The sequence below is a fragment of the Myxine glutinosa genome, chromosome 6 (genome assembly GCF_964187855.1).
Source record: "Myxine glutinosa chromosome 6, kmMyxGlut1.1, whole genome shotgun sequence".
Lineage (NCBI taxonomy): Eukaryota > Metazoa > Chordata > Myxini > Myxiniformes > Myxinidae > Myxine > Myxine glutinosa.
This window is the reverse complement of record NC_136266.1, coordinates 30340988-30360411: the sequence shown is the minus strand read 5'-3', so window position 1 is coordinate 30360411 and position 19424 is coordinate 30340988. Positions and strand designations below refer to the sequence as shown.

The following is a 19424-nucleotide window of genomic DNA, read 5'->3' as shown; positions in this document are numbered from 1 at the left end:
CCCCTATCTATACATTATTATGCAGAATGTACATTTTTAAGGTCATATGTCACATGGTGTGACAGCCATATTAGCTTGAAAGCCGATATTTAAAAAAATCCCTTCTCTGAAACCACTTCACCAATTGATATTAAACCTGCCATGGCTGGTGAAAATGTGATACTTGAAAACAGCTGAAGGGATTTAAATCAAACTTGTTTATTTTTAGGACAGTGGACTGTTTCACAGCACCACTTGGTTGTCTACGACATAAGGGTGAAATGTGCGAGGAGAGCTCGGCGGGTGAAGTGTGGCGGTTGAAAGAGGTGACAGTGAGGGAGACATTAAAAGAGAGGCTGAGTATGGTCGAGGATGATGTGGTTGAGCTTGAAAGTGGTTGGATGTCAATGAAAGATAGTCTGTTGGGAGCCGTTGGTGATGTACGTGGATGGACCAAAGGACCACCGAGGCACTCGGAAACACGGTGGTGGGATGATGAGGTTGGAAAGAAGATTGACAAGGAGTGGCAGAAGGCGAAGGGTACGGGGGCAGAAAAGGCAGAGCATGAAAGTTATAAGGCAGCCAAGAAGGCTGCAAAGAAAGAGGTAGCAAAGGCACAGGAGGCATGCAGGAAAATGTTTGGAAAATGCTTGGATTCGGAAGAGGGTCAGAGAGCGGCATTCAGGAATGCAAAGCAGATAGCGAAAGAGGTGTGATGTGATGGGGGTGAGTTGCTTGAAGGATGAAGTGGGACAAATCGTTGTGGACCCAGATGGAGATAAAGGAAGATGGAAGAGATATATGGAAATGCTGTTGAATGCAGAGAATGAATGGGATGGCAACATAGAGAGTAACCAAGTTTTAGGACTGGCAGAGAAGATAACTGAGAAGGAAGCTGAGGAAGCGATAAAAGCAATGAAGAGTAGAAAGCGGGAGGGCTGACGGGAGTTGTGAGAGGTATGTTGAAGGCAGCATGAAGTTGGGGTGTGAAGAGAATGACAGAGATCTGCAATCTGGTGGTGAACCAACAACAACAACATGCATTTTAAAGGCCATTTTCCCTACTAGAGCGGGGGTTAGCCTTGCGGTCCCCATGACAATCTTCTCCATTTTGCCATATTTTCTGCATCTCTCCTTGTTAAAGCCGCATTGCATTTCATGGTGGTGAAAGAAGGCCGCATTCCAGTGTATTGGGAACTGAGTACCCTCGTCCCTCTATGCAAGGGGAAAGGTGATCCTCTGGACTGTGGCTCATATCGAGCGATAAAGTTATTGGAGCATGGAATGAAGGTATTGGAAAGGGTGTTTGGAGAGGAGGATAAGGAAGAAAGTGAAGATCGACGAAATGCAGGTTGGATTTATGCCAGGAAGAGGAATGACAGACGTGCTTTGTATCGTAAGGCAGTTGCAGGGGAAGTACATGGAGAAGGGGAAGAAGTTGTTTCTTGGGTTTGTTGATCTGGAGAAAGCATTCGATAGGGTTCCACGCAAAGTAGTGACACGGGCATTGAAGAAGTTAGAAGTGGAGGAATGGTTGATCAGAGTAGTGATGGCAATGTACGAGAGAGCGCGCACAGCTGCAAGAACGAAGGACGGGAACAGTGGTGAGTTTGAGGTTGAAGGTTGGAGTGCATCACGGGTCGGTACTAAGTCCACGACTATTTGTAGCTGTGATGGAGGTGCTGGCTCGGAACGTAAAGGAGGGTTTACCGTGGGAGTTGTTGTATGCAGATGGTGCTGTGTGGCCTTGTGCTGTGTGCAGGAAGGGTGTCGGAGTGAACTCCATTCAATGGACAATGTGCGCTGAGTGGGTTCATCAAAAATGTAGTGGTTTGAGAGGGTCATTAACCAGTGTGGCAGCTGCATTCAAGTGTAAAGTGTGCACAGAGGGAGCTGCAGATGGAGGAAATGTTGAGTTGGATCTTGGAGATGGCGTGAAGCTGGAAGGTGGGAAAACATTTTGCTACCTCGGAGACATGCTGAATGGAGAAAGGTGGATCAGACTCGGCAACAGGTGCTGGAGTGATATGTGCATGGAAGACGTTTCGGGAATTGAGTGGTGTGCTGACGAGGAGGGGAGTGTCGTTGAAGCTGAAGGGAAAGGTGTATGCTGCATGTGTGAGAAGTGTTATGATTTATGGGAGCAAGACATGGGTAATGAACGTAGAGCAGCAACGAAGGCTGGAAAGGGTGGAAATGCAAATGGTTCGGTGGATGTGCAGAGTATCGTTGAGAGAGAGGAAGACAAATGATGAATTGCGAAAGATGATGGGATAGAGCCTGTGATGGATGCTGTGAAGAGAAATAGGTTGAGATGGTTTGGTCATGTGTTGAGGACGGATGAAAGTGACTGGTTGAGAAGAGTGATGAAAATGAATGTAGAAGGAAGTAGAGGATGGGGAAGACCGAGAAAGACTGGGCTAAAGATGGTGGAAGAAGAAATGCGGGCAAGGGGGTTAACAAGGGGAGGTGCAGAAAATAGGGCAAAATGGAGAAGATTGTCATGGGGACCACAAGGCTAACCCTCGCTCTAGCAGGGAAAATGGCCTTAAAATGCCTGTTGTTGTGTTGTTGTACAGTGAACGAAGGCATCTACCCGTTGTGGGACTATGCGGAGGCATATTGGCGACAGTCGTCGCATTGCTCTAATTTTTTTATTTGACCCGTGATTCATGCCAGGGCAACAGTGCATGGGCACATCAGCAGAAGGTCAGATAACCAATGAACAACAATATTAACAACATTGCTACCAATGGATGGTGAGATGAACATTGGAAGGCCACATCTAAGATGGAGGAATAAAAGAGACAAATATTGGGGAAAGTCAATTGGAACAACAAAGCAAGAAACAGAGCAACATGGCGTCAACATGCTGACGTTTTCGTCCAGCAGTGGACTGAAAATAGCTGATGATGATGACATGGCACACACAAAGAAACTGCTTCTGGAACCACTGCCGGCTCCCAGCTACCTTTGTTTGCTCCAGGCACTGTTTTGGTGTAGACACAAATAGCTGGAAGCACAGCGATTCGGCAGAAACAAAACACACGTCTGTCACCAGCGTCTCCATATGTCTGACTCTAGCTGAATAAACCTGCGTACTATCTGCGAAGCCTCAAAGGTGAATTGAGAAGAAACAACCCCAGCTGATTCGAGAAGATGGGAGAGCATTGCTAATTCTCACAACAATGCTGATGTTCATGCATATAGCATGAACTCTTCTTGTGTCTTAGCCACCACCAGTGTGGTGAGAATAAATAGCTTGCTTGATGGTAACTTGATGCTTGCTCACCAAACACCAAAAATTCACCAAACGTTTTCTCCAGCATTGTGGAAAGGTTAAGGCGGCAATACGTAAACCAATAGTGGCTGCATTTAGTGTGCGTTAACAGAGGTCACATCAGGATTATGCATGGACATTTTATTGCTGCAACATCCATACAATTGAAGGTTCTGATAAGTTTGATCAATTTGTGCTGATCTACTTGCGAAGGATGCCCAAGAGGTATGCACACACTCGCCTATGCGCTGTCGAGCCTGGTTTCAAATCCCGACCCAGCTATAAACTGTTTCACAGGCAGGGTGATTCATGAATGTGTGTGCTGTCCCTCAAATCGACGTTAAACTGCTAATCCCATCTGCTGGCATTAGTTGGTGGATGTTAAAGATCGCACGGTTCCCTTCGCAAAAAGTAGGCGAGCCATTGCCGGCACCCTGAACAAATTAGAAATTTCTGCCTTAACCAGCAGAGGGCATTGCATCAGCGACACAGCTGAGACCTCAGCCAATGATACTTCCCCGCAGCCCTGTGCTGCACACAAAAAGTAGTTTGTACTGTGTCGTAAAATTGCTGAAAGATGTGCAAGTATTTTTTATTTTTTGTGCTGCAGGATTTACTATCACTGAGAGCTACGGCCAGCAGGGACAGTTTTCTGCTGTGCAACAACTCCAGGCATCGAGCACACTGGAGAGCCAGACTTTGGCAGCTGGCTTTTCATCCGCTGGAATGCTCTCTGTGAGGTCAAATGCATGTTTGTTTTTGTTTATTTGTTTTACGAATATGTGTTGCTTTGAAGCTATACCAACACATTATTTCAGTAACTATTTTAATTTTGATGTCAGGAATGTGGGTTTTTTATCGGTTGTACTTTCAAAATACTACCTTTTAGTCAGGTTCATTATGTTCAGATTTATAATTTCGTTCTTTTTTTGTGGAGATTAGCAAACCTATACATTTTTGGAAAGCTTATAGCACCAGGAATCCGAAAAACCATGTTTCCATTTGCGCAAATTTTTCTTTGGCGGCCATATTGGATTTTCAAAATGGCCACCATCGGAAACCTATTTTTCGCGATATCTCAACATCCGAACCACCTAGAGTGCTGATTCCAACACCTATACCCACATTTTTGGGGATGAGGAATCACATGAAGCCATCTAAAATAATCTACTCATTTCATTTCATTTCATAATTCATGTACATGAAAATAATCATTTCAACATGTTCAGTTCATGTACATGGAAAGTCATTATATCAGACCTAATAGTTCATTTAAAATAAACCTCATGAAGCTCACAATTACTTACCTGTTGTCGTTTTATATATTTGCAGGTCTTGAGAGAAGATGAGTGAAGTTACGACTCAGCCCACACAGTGGCAGCACTGCATAATTTGTCAAACCGCTTCAGCAAAATATGGAACGCTTGTCCAGCAGCCCAAACCGGACTCGTTTGAACACTTGCTACAAACCCTTAATGATAGAGCAGCCTACCATGATGGAAAATATGTCAAAATTCACAGTCGCTTAAAGGATGAAACAAGTGAAAGTCTGCAATTCAATAATGCAGTTTGGCATCGTATCTGTTATTCAAATGCAACCAACAAAGAGAAGGTACAACGTGCCAAAGACCGCCATCAATATCACATTTCAGCCGGCTCCTACACAGAGAAAAAACGTGGACAAAAGCGAAAAAGCACAGAACTGGACGAACCATCAACTTCCACCACCAGTCCGTTTACACGTTCTGCAACAGCTCCATTCATTAAGGAACATTGCTTTTTCTGCCAGGAAGATAACGAGCAAAAATTGTACACATTGAGAACAGAAAACGGTGGGAAAGCATTACACGATGCTGTGGAGCTGTCTGGAAATCTCACCCTGCAAACTAGGTTAAACACATCCATCTCACCCACTGATGCACATGCAATCGATGTTCAATACCACAAGTCATGTTGGACAACAAATGTATTCCATGTGTTACGTACCAAGGATAACAAGGGAACAACAGAGAGAGGTCATCCGTTTCAAACATCATGTTTGATTGAGTTGATTAGCCTTGTCGACTGTCAAACTCAGAATAAACAATACTTATCCATGGCACATATTGAAACAACATACATCAACTTGCTTGGTGGCACAGATGCATTGGCGCACCACTTCCCTGCATATAGTAGACACTGGCTCAAGGAGAGAATTCTTCTAGAACTACCACACGTAACGTCTGTTAGGCAAAGGGACAGGAGAAAACCTTCTGTTCTTTACTCCCCAGATGCATGCGAATCCGATATGGTTCAGTCTGCCATGATAGAAAGTGAAGTAGACGATCTGAATATTATCTATAAAGCAGCAAAGGCATTGCGCAGAATTATCAAGAACTTCCACCAACAGGAAAACTCATCCGATGCTATACAGGTCACTAGCAGCACAGATGATGTTCCAGCAGCACTCCACGCAATGATCAGATGGGTTATGGTGGGGCCAACAGAAACACTAGAAACTGAAAAACGAACCACTCACGTTAACAGAGAAGTACTCACTGTTAGTCAGATGCTATTGGGTGGATTCAAATCTGACAAGCAAGTGAACTATAGGCCCAAAACTGATTCTGCGACCTTCCGATCAACCAAATCACAAGAAACTCCACAGTCTCTAGGATTAGCCTTGGCAGTTCACCATGACACAAGAAACAAGAAACTCCTGGAAAGTCTCTGCTCTCAAGGTTACTGTGTCTCGTACAGTCGTGTTATGCACCTCGAAACAGCCCTAGCAAATGCCATTGTGGAAAACACCCTGAAGTTCCAAGGACTTTATGTTCCTCCATTTTTGAAGAAGGGAACTTTTGTGTTTTTTGCAGCTGATAACACAGACTTTGCTGAAGACAGCGTGGATGGCAAAGGGACAACCCATGGAACAATCATTGCTGTTTATCAAAAACGTGACACTCAAGGAGAAACATTGGCGCCACAACTGAGCATAGCTGACACTACCAGTTTGTCAGTGACCCCGTACCAGGTTCCTATGCTTCATTGTGACAAGCCGGTGCCGAAAACCATAAAGAGAACAGACACATTCCACATCAGCAAGGATGGTATATCACCAGCGTATCACCTTACACATCTAGGATGGTTGGTTGCTTCTATGATCACCAGAATGCAGAAATCAAACAGCACATATATACCTGGTTGGGCAGGATACCACTCATTGCTGTCGGGTAGTCACAGTTTGACACAAGTCGGAGTCTTACCCCTTCTACCTGAAGTAGCACACGAGTGGTCGACTCTTCTGACCGTCATCTCTCAGACAACTCAGCTAAAGAACTTAGTTGTTGGTACAAGCCACCCTACAGTCATTTCCTGGGATATGGCCCTCTATGAAAAGGTGATAAGGCTGCTGGATGCAAGGCCAGACCTGAAAGGTACCGTTGTACCTCGGCTTGGCGAGCTGCATGTGGTCATGGCTGCTTTGAGAGCCCTGGGTACTTCCATTGAGAACTCAGGTATTGATGACGCGTGGATAGAGGCCGACCTCTACGGACCTTCAACAACAAGGCAGATCCTGAGATGTTCGCATTACAAACGCACTCTCCGTGCTCATATTTATTCATATATAGCACTTTATGAAATGGCGCTGGACCTGTTCTTCAAAGATTATCCACAGTTGAAAGCCGTTTGCTCAGATATGTCAGAAGAAATAGACGAGGCATGTTCAGAAAAGGACAAGTTCACCAAAGCCACAAGTGTGAAAGAAGCCAACACAAAACTGTTGAATGTCATCACTACAGCTGATGTTGTGAACATATTCAAGACTTGGGAAACAGAACAATCCAAAAAAGCCATGTTCAAGTCCTTGATGAATTACCTGCATCGAGTGGAGACAATTCTGTTCTTTGTGGAAGCTTCTCGGGACGCAGATCTCAAACTCCACCTCGAATCTGGTGAGGCACTCAGCAAGCTATTTTTCTCCATGGATCGTATCAAATACAAACGTCTTTGGCCGCGATACATAGCAGATATGTATGACCTGAGGAAGACGCATCCGGCCACATACAGGGAACTCGAGAATGGAAATATCTCAGTAACGAAATCTAGCATCCCCTTTGTATCAATCGGTGCAGACCACGCTTGTGAACAGGAAAACAGAGCAATGAAGGTTCATTCTGGACTTCCAGGCATCTCCAATAATGCCAATGCAAGGCAGAGATTCTTTATGGCCTCTCCAGAATTGTCACGGCTGACCAGAGAATTCAAAGATCAGTTCGACACCAAAACAGACAAAGTGACAGAACACCACGAACTTAGTCCGAGGGCAGTGAATCTGAACAATACAGCGGTTGAAAAGATCAAGGCTGCTATCATGAGTCATGGCAATCCATTTACCACAGAAGGAAATAGCATATACAACTTGATCACACATGCCTATGTCCCAGAGGAGCACACGTCACAAATCCTGAATATCGACAACATTGGTCAACACTTGTACGAAGAGTATGTTGACGAAAGAATCAACGGAACAGTCAGCTTATTTGCACCCGTGAAAAAAGAAAACAACACAATGTACTTGTCTGGTGTGAAGAAGACCAAGATCATGCTCAGGGACAAGTCAGTCGACTTGAAGGAAACAAAAGACTTGTATGGAAGGCTGATGATATTGACAAAATCAAGCCGTGATGTTGACCAGAAAGACGCAATAGGCAACTACGAATTCACCCTTACACCTCGCGCCTTGTTCGCACCAAACGGTGACCTGCTTCCTTGCCTTGACAAGTCAAAGTTAATCCATCTCCTTGTGAAACATGGAGACTTAGCTCCGGGTGACTTAGCTCCGACCTCAAGTCCTCAAGCTCAAGTCCATAACTCTGCAGCTATGAAAATAGCAGTAGTCGACGCCATGGTTCTTGTACAGAAATTGTCGACAAAACCAGCTGCAACAGTAACCGTTGAAGATCTCAGTGTCAGCTTTAATACCAGATTGATGTCACTGACAAGACATTTTGACGAAGTTATCCTCGTGTTTGATACTTACAAGGCCGATTCGTTGAAGCAAAGCACAAGACAAAAAAGACGAGGGGGGCACAATCCAGTCCAGTACCAAGTGAAGGACAATACCAAGATCCAACACATCACCATGAAGCGGTTCTTGTCACACGATCAGACAAAGTCAGATTTGGCAGAATATCTGGCTGAGAAAACGTTGGAGTACAACAGAGATGCCTCCAAGCTGATAATTATATGTGCAGCAGGAAAGGCCAAGAGTAACAAAGGCATGCATTTTGAAGACAATAATCATGAGGAGGCAGACACTCTGATGATTCACCAAGCAGTGCTGGCAACTCGCCGCAATCCCAATGCAGAACAGCTTACCTTCTTCTCTCCTGATACGGATGTCCTGGTCTTGGTCATAGCTAACTATGATGTTCTGCTCAAAAACACTGCTGTCTCCCTTGTGTCGGGCCTTGTGCAAGTACAACCAATCTGGAACAATCTTGGCGTCGAAAAGGCCAAGGCATTGCCAGCATTCCACACATTCACAGGAGCAGACAATACTGGACGGTTTTCGCGAATAGGCAAAACAACATGGTTTGAAGCTTTCGTCAGAGCCGATAGTGACGTGATACAGGCCATGAGAATGCTCGGTGATGCTGCAGATGTGACCGCAGATCAGATGTCCAACTTGGCAAGATTTGTATGTGCAGTGTACGTACCAAAGGGAATATGTATCAACAGCATTCCGGAGTTGCGCTGGTACCTCTTCTGTAAACACATGACTGAAAGTCACAAGTTACCTCCAACGCTAGGGGCTCTAAATCAGCATGTTGATCGTGTACATCTTCAGGCAAGGGTATGGGCTCAGGCTACTATCGCACATCAAGTGTTCCTGGATCCACAGCAACATGGCTACTTCAAGGACAACGATGGGGAATTGAAACCACTAATGACAGATGTACCACCAGCACCGAAAGCAATACTTGAGATGGTCAGATGTCAGTGCAAAGGAGACTGCTCATCGAGACGGTGTTCGTGCCGTGCCAATGACTTGGCATGCACAGACTTGTGTTTGTGCAGCTCCGAATGTGAAAACGACGATGACTGTCAACCTGTTCTCTGCTCTGACGACAGTGATGAGGACATTTGAAAACCTATGAGGACAAAATGTTGATGAATGTTGACAAAGATAAAATTTCATCTATGGGAAATATTCTATGTTCAAATAAAAGTAATTATTACATGTATAATTATGGATTGTATAGCCTCATCTCTATATACTTACCTCTTGAATACATAAATCACCTGTTTAGGATATATGAGGGATGTGGTTTCATAATTATGATCCGTGTGCCACAATGTAGCGAAACATCACTCAATGTGGTATACATATTCAGAAAAAAACATGTTTCCTGAAAGTGGCCATCTTGAAAATCCGCTGTAGGCTGCCACCTGGTATCCCAGGGTAGGTGTACATTATTTTAGATGGCTTCATGTGATTCCTCATCCCCAAAAATGTGGGTATAGGTGTTGGAATCAGCACTCTAGGTGGTTCGGATGTTGAGATATCGCGAAAAATAGGTTTCCGATGGTGGCCATTTTGAAAATCCAATATGGCCGCCAAAGAAAAATTTGCGCAAATGGAAACATGGTTTTTCGGATTCCTGGTGCTATCAGCTTTCCAAAAATGTATAGTTTTGCTAATCTCCACAAAAAAAGAACGAAATTACATAACAAACCTGACTATTTGATAAAATAATTTATCGGTTTGATTAATCAATACTACAAATGAATTCATGGCCATGTATGACCCAAACCCAGTCTTTGCCAGATACAGCCTCTGTGGAGGTGCAGCTTTCTGCGGATGAGTTTCACGCAGTGGCAGATGCTGGGATGCGGCGCTCCTACCGGTGCGCATCATAGCTGTCAAATTGTCAGCTACTGAGAACATTATTCGTTGTTTTGTTGCTTTTGGGTGTGCTTGTGCTGACTTGATTTGTTTTTATTGTGCCTTTATTTTACCAGCTGCGGGTTTTGCAACAAGTGTTTTAAAAAGTCGAGCCACCTGAAGCAGCACATCCGCTCGCACACAGGCGAGAAGCCTTTCAAGTGCAACCAGTGTGGCCGTAACTTTGTCTCCTCAGGAGTACTCAAAGGTCATCTTCGTACCCATGTCGGTGAGTCCTGTTCACCAATATAGATGCATTTCTAGGAAACGAGAAAATGATTACATGAAATTGAAAGCTGCCCGAGATTTTTGAGTTTCTGGGTCAAACGGTTTTGAGTTTCTCAGTCAAACGGTTTCGAGTTTACTTTGCAAACAGAAAAAGATGAACTTCCTTTATGTAGAGAACAGATATCTAATGCTTTCTTTCCTAGCATTAAACCAGTTATTGAAGAGCTAAGCTGTAACTGTTTGGCAAGACCTACATTGGTCCACTGATCTCTCATTGATCCATTGAGTTGAGTGTGATATTGCTCGGCAATTTATACCGGCTCCATTCTCTTCTTCTTGCAACAGCTTTACTCTCTTTTTCAAAATGACACGATCGTTTTTTTCTTAAAATAAATAAATAAACGTCAATACAAGATGACCAATTTTTATGGTGTAGCCCGTAGTGCAATGCCGTCTAGAACAGCGTTTGTCTGTCCGTATGTCCCCACAAACGTACACCAATCCCCTTTTAAAACTACAAGCAAATGAATTCACAATGTAGGGCAAAAAAGCTTGTGTGTTTCACTGCTTTGGCACTGGACTAAACATGAACGGGCGCATCTAATTACAATTCACCAAATGTCTGTCCGTCTGTGTCTGTCCGTTTGTCCGTCTGTTCCCAGTTACCGCAAAAACGGCTGAACCGATCGCAAATAAATTTTGGGTGGTTAATCCTAGGACCCCCTGGAGTAAAATAGGCTATATTGTCTTCCAATTTTTTTTTCCCCTTTTTTCCAATTTTTCCAATTTCCAATTTTCCAGTTTTTCCAAATACGATGGAATAATATTTACCGATATGAACAGTGATGTGGCTTTTATTGAAATTCTACAAATACTGTTAAGATTTTGATTATTTGCGTGTGATATGATTTAATGGATGTTTATATAAATTGTTTAAAATGAGAAAAGCCTTCAATTTCTGATATTTTGCTTTTTCATTTTCGGCCTCCCAATTGAAGCCCTGCCCATAGGGCGGGTACCGGTGCTAGTTCATCTAATACACCTATAGGCCAAAAAATATATATTGCTGGTCTCTGGTCAGACGAAAGTTCCAGAATTGATGCGGCGATGCGTTTTTTTTTGTTTTTTTTAAAAAGCATGGCTTGCACATATGGAGGGTTTTTTTGTGTCCTCATGCCTTGCGGTCCTCCTCATCTGCTGTGGCGCCGTCCAGAGAGAAATTAAAGACAGCCAATGGGACTTGTAGGCCTTTTTTTTTTGTAAATAATGAACACAAGCTTAAGTTATTTTAAAATGTATTTATTCTGAAAATCATTGAGTTCTTCAAGCATATTATAGACTGCCATTTCGATCTCGAGATCGCCTCGCCGTACCGTCAAACATTCCAATGCGTCGATCGCGTCAACACTGCGCATGCGCAAGTGGTCTAACAGGCTGATGGTCTCCCACGATCTCTTCTCCCAGTCCACCAGATTACCACAGACACTTACAACTTCATGACAAACGAGATAGGATCCAGGCCTAACTAACGAGACCACCTGCAGCTCTCTAGGCCTTCTGGTTGCTTCACACGAACCCGACAAAGAACGTCTTCGTTTCAATAAATGACAATATCCAGCCGATAGAGGCCTTGCATCGCGTGAGCGTCGTCCATGGCAACCGGTTCCGGCCGCCATCTTGGGTGGCATAAACAACATGGCGGGAAAGCTGTCGTTTGATCAGACGGACCTGTCAGCTTACGCCCCTAGCTTGCCCGTTGAGGCGTTTTCGCGGTATTGCGAGAAACTGAGGCTGTGTCATCTGCCTGTGGACCCGTGTGGACCCGTGTGGACCCACAAGTACGCCACACACACTCCACAGTCCACACACACTCCACACGTACACCACAAGTACGCCACACACACTCCACAAGTACGCCACAAGTACGCCACAAGTACTCCACACGTACGCCACACGTACACCACAAGTACGCCACACGTACGCCACACGTATGCCATACGCACTCCACATGTACGTAACCAAATGCCTAATCCTGCTTTTCGCTTTGCGAGCGAAGGTAACAACCTCATGAGCCATATTCTCACCTGAGAGCTGCAGTCAAGGCAGCTATGAATCCGTTTTAAGGTTGTGTCGTCCGGAAAACGGTAGAATGACAAGCCCGATCCCTTATGAAATCGGGCTTTACATCCGACAGCACAACAACTCTTTACCAACGTGTAGGGGGCAATTTATATGTGAGACGAGTTTCAAATTGCCGCCATTACGTGTGGTGGCAGAAGCTATGTTTTGCCACCCAATTGGTCACCTGGCTAAGACGATGACGTCACATGCAACTTCCCCATTGGATTCATGACGTCACGGCACACAAAACTACTCATATCTTTGGAACGGCTGGTTGGATTTGGACAAACTAAACGCAGTTCTGTAGGGGAGAACCGTGCGCGAACGTCGATACCAAATTTGAAAAAAGAAATTGTTGACGCGCAGGGTCAAAATCGATGCGCGCGCTGACCAGAACCCGGAAGTATATTTTTCTCAGCCTAACATACCTTTCCTTGGTTTAGAATGAGGATTGAACAGTTTCAAGAGATGTGTGTGAATTTTGATTTCTTTCAAAAATTGACAAATTACAACTGTAACTTGACAATTTTTTATTGACAAATTATGCTGTTGACCCTTTCGCTAAAAATATTTGCAACTTAAATAAAAAATAATTGGTGACCACTTTGTTGTATATTTTTCGTGAACACCATTAGAGGCTGTACATATATGAGAACTGGTCAACTACCCTGAGATGGAATAAGACTCATGACTCACTGGCGACGAAACTAAACTCGTGCATTGCCATGACACTTTCTTTCACAATTTTAATGTCTCAGGGGTCTATTTTTCCCCCCAGAACATTGCAAGCGTGAAAAACTAAACTCGTAGGTTTATTCATCGACGATAACCAAGATGAGATAACACACCACTGATCTATACATGGGTTGGTCGAGTCATTGTGAAACCAAGCGGCAGTCATATTGTGATGCTACTCCCTTTAACAGTTTACCTTGTGTTGAGAAACATCACAAGAGTGGAGAAAATGTCGTTTATTTGTATGTATGATTATCAGTTTAAATTTTATCGAGTCCTCGGTAAAAAATGCAAATCGTGAATGCAGCGTTACGAATGACGTAACTGAATACATTGCATCTGTGTGAACATTTGTCCAGTGGCTGAACCATCAGCGCTTTGTCATTTTGCAGGCGAGAAGATTTTCAAATGCAACGTTTGTGGGTCTTCGTTCACCACCAACATAAGCCTCACGCGCCACATGGCCATGCACACGAAAGGCCAGCCATTCAAGTGTCCCTTCTGTGAGCAAAGGTTCAGGTCGATGCCTCTCTACAAAAAGCACATCCATGCTGCACACCAGGATGTTCCAGTCGAACATGGTAATCCCTGGATCTTTTCACACAGTTGTCACACTGATGGTTTGCACGGTTTATTATTATTTTTTTTTCTGAAGTGACCATCAATAAAATCCAGACATTGAACCGTGGATTTTGCAAAACTCCGCAGTTCAATGCTTGTTGACCAAATATATGCCTAATGTGGAAATACAAGTTGCATTGTTGAATTACATGGAAGATGATTGATCAGTGCTGAATCATTTGCATTTGAGGCGGAATGCAAGATAAGTGGATGGCAAAGCGGGATAAATCCTTCAAACAGCGAAGCTTTGCAAAGTCGAGAATGTACTGCCAATAATGGTCCAATCCATTTTTCTCGTTGTTTTCACAGGCCTAATTCTTCAATTTTATAATTGCTCTCCAGTTTTAACCTCTTCCAAATCTGTTTTCTTTATTTTTGGTCATTCTGTCTGCTGGAAGGACCAGGTGAAGATTGTGGAGAAGGGGATCAGCAGCTGTTGGCTGGAGATGGCGGTGGCTTACGATGTGCGGCACGCCGCCAGCGACTGGGTCTCCTGACATTATCCAGTGAGGAGGCTGCCCAGCTGGCGTGCTCGAGACCCGACCAGGCGGCATCTGTGTCTGAGCGACTTCTTGTGCAGTCGGCGGCTGAACGCGACCGCGTTAGTGAGATGAAGGAACCTGGTATGACAGCTGAGGATGAGCCGAGACACGCTCACAGCTGTTCTTACTGTCCAAAGAGTTTCAAGAAACCCAGTGACCTCCTCAGGTGCAACACTTTAATGTTTAAACACATACAACACACCTTGATATTGTTGAAACTCAAAAAAGAGAAAAATGACAAGATTAGGGGGTTTCAACTGTTAGTACAGAACAGTATGAAACACGAGAATGGCATTTGGTAGAGCGCATACCTCCGCCAGGCTGAACAGTTTACGTTTTGTATCCCACTGATAGCCCAGATCTGCATCCGGACCTTACCAACTAAAATCTCATCGGCATTTTTTGCATGTTAGCGTGCAGCTTGCTCGGTGTGTTATGTTAGCATGCAGCTTGCTCGGTGTGTTATGTTAGCATGCAGCTTTCTCAGTGTGTTATGTTAGCATGCAGCTTTCTCAGTGTGTTATGTTAGCATGCAGCTTTCTCAGTGTGTTATGTTAGCATGCAGCTTTCTCAGTGTGTTATGTTAGCGTGCAGCTTTCTCAGTGTGTTATGTTAGCGTGCAGCTTGCCCAGTGTGTTATGTTAGCGTGCAGCTTGCCCAGTGTGTTATGTTAGCGTGCAGCTTTCTCAGTGTGTTATGTTAGCGCGCAGCTTTCTCAGTGTGTTATGTTAGCGCGCAGCTTTCTCAGTGTGTTATGTTAGCGCGCAGCTTTCTCAGTGTGTTATGTTAGCGCGCAGCTTTCTCAGTGTGTTATGTTAGCGCGCAGCTTGCCCAGTGTGTTATGTTAGCGCGCAGCTTTCTCAGTGTGTTATGTTAGCGCGCAGCTTGCCCAGTGTGTTCTGTTGGCGTGCAGCTTGCCCAGTGTGTTATGTTAGCGTGCAGCTTTCTCAGTGTGTTATGTTAGCGCGCAGCTTGCCCAGTGTGTTCTGTTGGCGTGCAGCTTGCTCTGTTTGTTCTGTTGGCGTGCAGCTTGCCCAGTGTGTTCTGTTGGCATGCAGCTTGCCCAGTGTGTTCTGTTGGCATGCAGCTTGCCCAGTGTGTTCTGTTAGCATGCAGCTTGCTCTGTGTGTTCTGTTGGCATGCAGCTTGCTCTGTGTGTTCTGTTGGCATGCAGCTTGCTCTCTGTGTTCTGTTGGCATGCAGCTTGCTCTGTGTGTTCTGTTGGCATGCAGCTTGCCCAGTGTGTTCTGTTAGCATGCAGCTTGCTCTGTGTGTTCTGTTGGCATGCAGCTTGCTCTCTGTGTTCTGTTGGCATGCAGCTTGCTCTGTGTGTTCTGTTGGCATGCAGCTTGCTCTCTGTGTTCTGTTGGCATGCAGCTTGCCCAGTGTGTTCTGTTGGCATGCAGCTTGCCCAGTGTGTTCTGTTAGCATGCAGCTTGCTGTGTGTGTTCTGTTGGCATGCAGCTTGCTCAGTGTGTTCTGTTGGCATGCAGCTTGCTCAGTGTGTTATGTTAGCATGTAACTTGCTCTGTGTGTTCTGTTGGCATGCAGCTTGCCCAGTGTGTTCTGTTGGCATGCAGCTTGCTCTGTGTGTTCTGTTAGCGTGCAGCTTGCTCTGTGTGTTCTGTTGGCATGCAGCTTGCTCAGTGTGTTATGTTAGCATGTAACTTGCTCTGTGTGTTCTGTTGGCATGCAGCTTGCTCTGTGTGTTCTGTTAGCGTGCAGCTTGCTCAGTGTGTTCTGTTGGCATGCAGCTTGCTCAGTGTGTTATGTTAGCATGTAACTTGCTCTGTGTGTTCTGTTGGCATGCAGCTTGCCCAGTGTGTTCTGTTGGCATGCAGCTTGCCCAGTGTGTTCTGTTGGCATGCAGCTTGCCCAGTGTGTTCTGTTAGCATGCAGCTTGCTCTGTGTGTTCTGTTGGCATGCAGCTTGCTCTGTGTGTTCTGTTGGCATGCAGCTTGCTCTGTGTGTTCTGTTGGCATGCAGCTTGCTCTGTGTGTTCTGTTGGCATGCAGCTTGCTCTGTGTGTTCTGTTGGCATGCAGCTTGCTCTGTGTGTTCTGTTGGCATGCAGCTTGCTCTGTGTGTTCTGTTGGCATGCAGCTTGCCCAGTGTGTTCTGTTGGCATGCAGCTTGCTCTGTTTGTTCTGTTGGCATGCAGCTTGCTCTGTGTGTTCTGTTGGCATGCAGCTTGCCATGTGTGTTCTGTTGGCATGCAGCTTGCTCTGTGTGTTCTGTTGGCGTGCAGCTTGCAAACTGCTTGTCCAGTCACTCGACAAACAGAGCAAAGCGATTTCGTTCAAGCAAAATGAGGTTTGAGTTTAAACAAATTGCAACAGAATTATGAAATAAGCGTACGAACACACGTAACCTAAGGCTATTCAGTTTGTTCCGATGTGGATTGTTTTTATGAATATAAATGACATTTGTATTGAAATATGAAATTTATGACATCATCGGTCACATGGTTTGGCAGCCATATTGGACCTGAACCAAAATCTAATCGGCGTGTTCTTGTGACCAATCCAACTCGTCCACCAAGTTTAGTCATAAGTCGTGCATAACTTTTCAAATATCATGTTATATATTACTTTTCGCCCAATCTCTCAATGTAGTGGGGCAACGTAGCATAGCAATTGTGCATTTTGTGAGGAAAGCACCAAATTTGGCACACTAGTAGACTATCCTATTATGAACAGATTTGGATATTGGGCCATCTCAAATTCAGCCCCTGATGGCTGTGGCAGCCATTTTCCAAAATGACACCTTCAGCTTGTTCCGACGAATTGCATCATCAATTGGCTTGGTCCTTTCCACCAGGCATTCTCTGGTGAAAGCCTGAAACTGCTCTTGGCCAATCTTCTTCACATTCCTGACAGTCTCAACTGCAGCAGGACCTGCAATTTCCTTTGTGTCAAGGACAACCAGATCCATGCTCTCTTCCTCAAAGGGGTTGTCAAGCTCTTCTATGACGCTGACAAGGTCGCGGACATCCTTGGCGAAAGAGGTCTGCACACTTGGTGACTGGTCGTGATGTCGTGTGTCTTCTCGCCTCCCCCAGTGTTGATGGCCATCTTGGAACTCTTCTATGGCCCTGGCAACTTCTGGCCCGGCAATCATCCAACGCCACAGGCCACTTGGGTTGTCAGTGAGGCCGACTGCTCCACCATCTCCTTTGATGCAGGCGTTATTCTGTTCATGCGCCTGGTCGATTGGGATCGAAGAGAACACCTTCTTCGTCTTCTGTACAGTGAAGTTGCCAGCCCTGAATTCTCTGGCTATATCTGGGTGCTTCATTGGGAGTGCAACCATGTCCCTCAGGTGAACAGGGACCTACCTGGCATAGTATGTGTGGTCTAAGGCATGGAACCATGGGACCAGTTCCGTCAGGGCATCAAGGTACATCGTGAATGAAGCCTGCCGCAGAGAACGCACGTAGACCAGTACCAACATCTCTAGTTCCAGCACAGTTGCCCAGTACTGAAAGTTGGGAATGTCTTCTCCTCTCTGGTGACACCAGTCTTCGAACTCAGGCAGGTCTTCTGCATCATCAGCATATGTCATACAGTGGCGTTCATATGTCATACAGTGGCGTTCATACGCATGGTGTTGCAGGATGTGCAGTGCCGCTGCAGTGATTTGATGAGCTCTTCTTGTGTGGGTGACGTGGGCAGCTCGCAGGAAGGAGTCGGCCATCCCTGGCGTTGCAATCTCAGCTTGCAAATCTGCAAAATCTGCAAATCTTGAAAAAATCAAATCTCTGAATCTGAGATGGCCCAATATCCAGATCTTTTCATAATATGATAGTCTACTAGTGTGCCAAATTTGGTGCTTTCCTCACAAAATGCACAATTGTTATGCTATATTTAGCTTAGCTGCCGGACTAATGGTGAAGACTCATTTAGAAAAATTAAATAAATATCGTATTCGAATCCATATTCAGATCTTCAAACTCGAATCCATTCGGTCTTGTCCACCCACACAACCTGTCCACCAAGTTTTGTCCAAATTGGTTCATCACTTTTTGAGATATCCTGCTATTTATCGGTTTTAGCTCGATCACTCAATGGTGAAGAATTGCTTATAAAATTCTGCTATCTGGATCCGAATCCAGATCTTCACCAAAATATAATCATTTCGTCCTTGTCACATACACTACCTCGCTGCCAAATTTAGTCTGAATCCGTCCACAACTTTTTGAGATATCTTGTTCACAGACAAACAGACAGACAGACAGACAATAAAATGAATGATCGTTTTAAGGCCATTTTCCCTGCTAGAACAGGGGTTAGCCTTGCGGGCCCCATGACAATCATGGTTCCCTGTTTGAGGCAATGTTTTTATGGCCGGATGCCCTTCCTGACGCCAACCCTTAATCGCTTCTTACGATGTGCAGGGATACAGTGTGCCTATTCTAAACCGGGGTACACACCGGGATCATTCATCCCAGCAAGCTGGTACTCAATTTGCCGACCTCGGAAGGATGACATGCTGAGTCAACCCCCCCGGTGTTAATTTAGCGATCGACCGGGATTCGAACCCAGGATCCTAGGATCCCAAGCCAGCACCCTAACCACTAAGCCAAACACCAGGGTGACAGAGACAGACAGACAGACAGATAGATGGCGGGTAATTTTATCTCAGAAACCACTTACCCTGTTGATGCGAAACTTTGCAAATGTAATCGAACACCATTGCTGCATATAGTATGAAAATGATGTCGACGTAGGTCACGTGGTTTGGCAGCCATCTTTGATAGAAAAACGAAATTTATCCAATCAAAACGAAACTTCACAAACGTGATCCCCTATCCATACATATGTAGAGTGTACATTGGCAGCCATATTAGCTTGAAAGCCAATATTTTAAAAAATCCCTTCTCTGAAACCACTTCACCGATCGATGTGAAACCTGTCATGTCTGGTAAAAATGTGATACTTGACAACAGCTGAAGGGATTTCATTCAAGCTTGTTTATTTTTAGAACAG

At 44.9% G+C, this 19424-nt stretch overlaps 1 protein-coding gene across 4 annotated transcripts in view; it reads left to right on the top strand.

Moving 5' to 3' along the window:
• Positions 1-19424, top strand: part of ZNF236 (zinc finger protein 236) — a 190086-nt gene that overhangs the window by 122385 nt on the left and 48277 nt on the right. For all 4 annotated transcript variants that reach the window (XR_010984920.2, XM_068119805.2, XM_068119804.2 and 1 more), the window contains exons 16-20: positions 3870-3994; positions 10064-10152; positions 10268-10419; positions 13667-13855; positions 14294-14603. Coding sequence is in view for 3 of the 4 variants with exons in the window: in XM_068119805.2 (XP_067975906.2) it covers positions 3870-3994; positions 10064-10152; positions 10268-10419; positions 13667-13855; positions 14294-14603 (865 nt within the window). In the remaining variant the exon portion in view is untranslated. The remainder of the gene's footprint in view (positions 1-3869; positions 3995-10063; positions 10153-10267; positions 10420-13666; positions 13856-14293; positions 14604-19424) is intronic.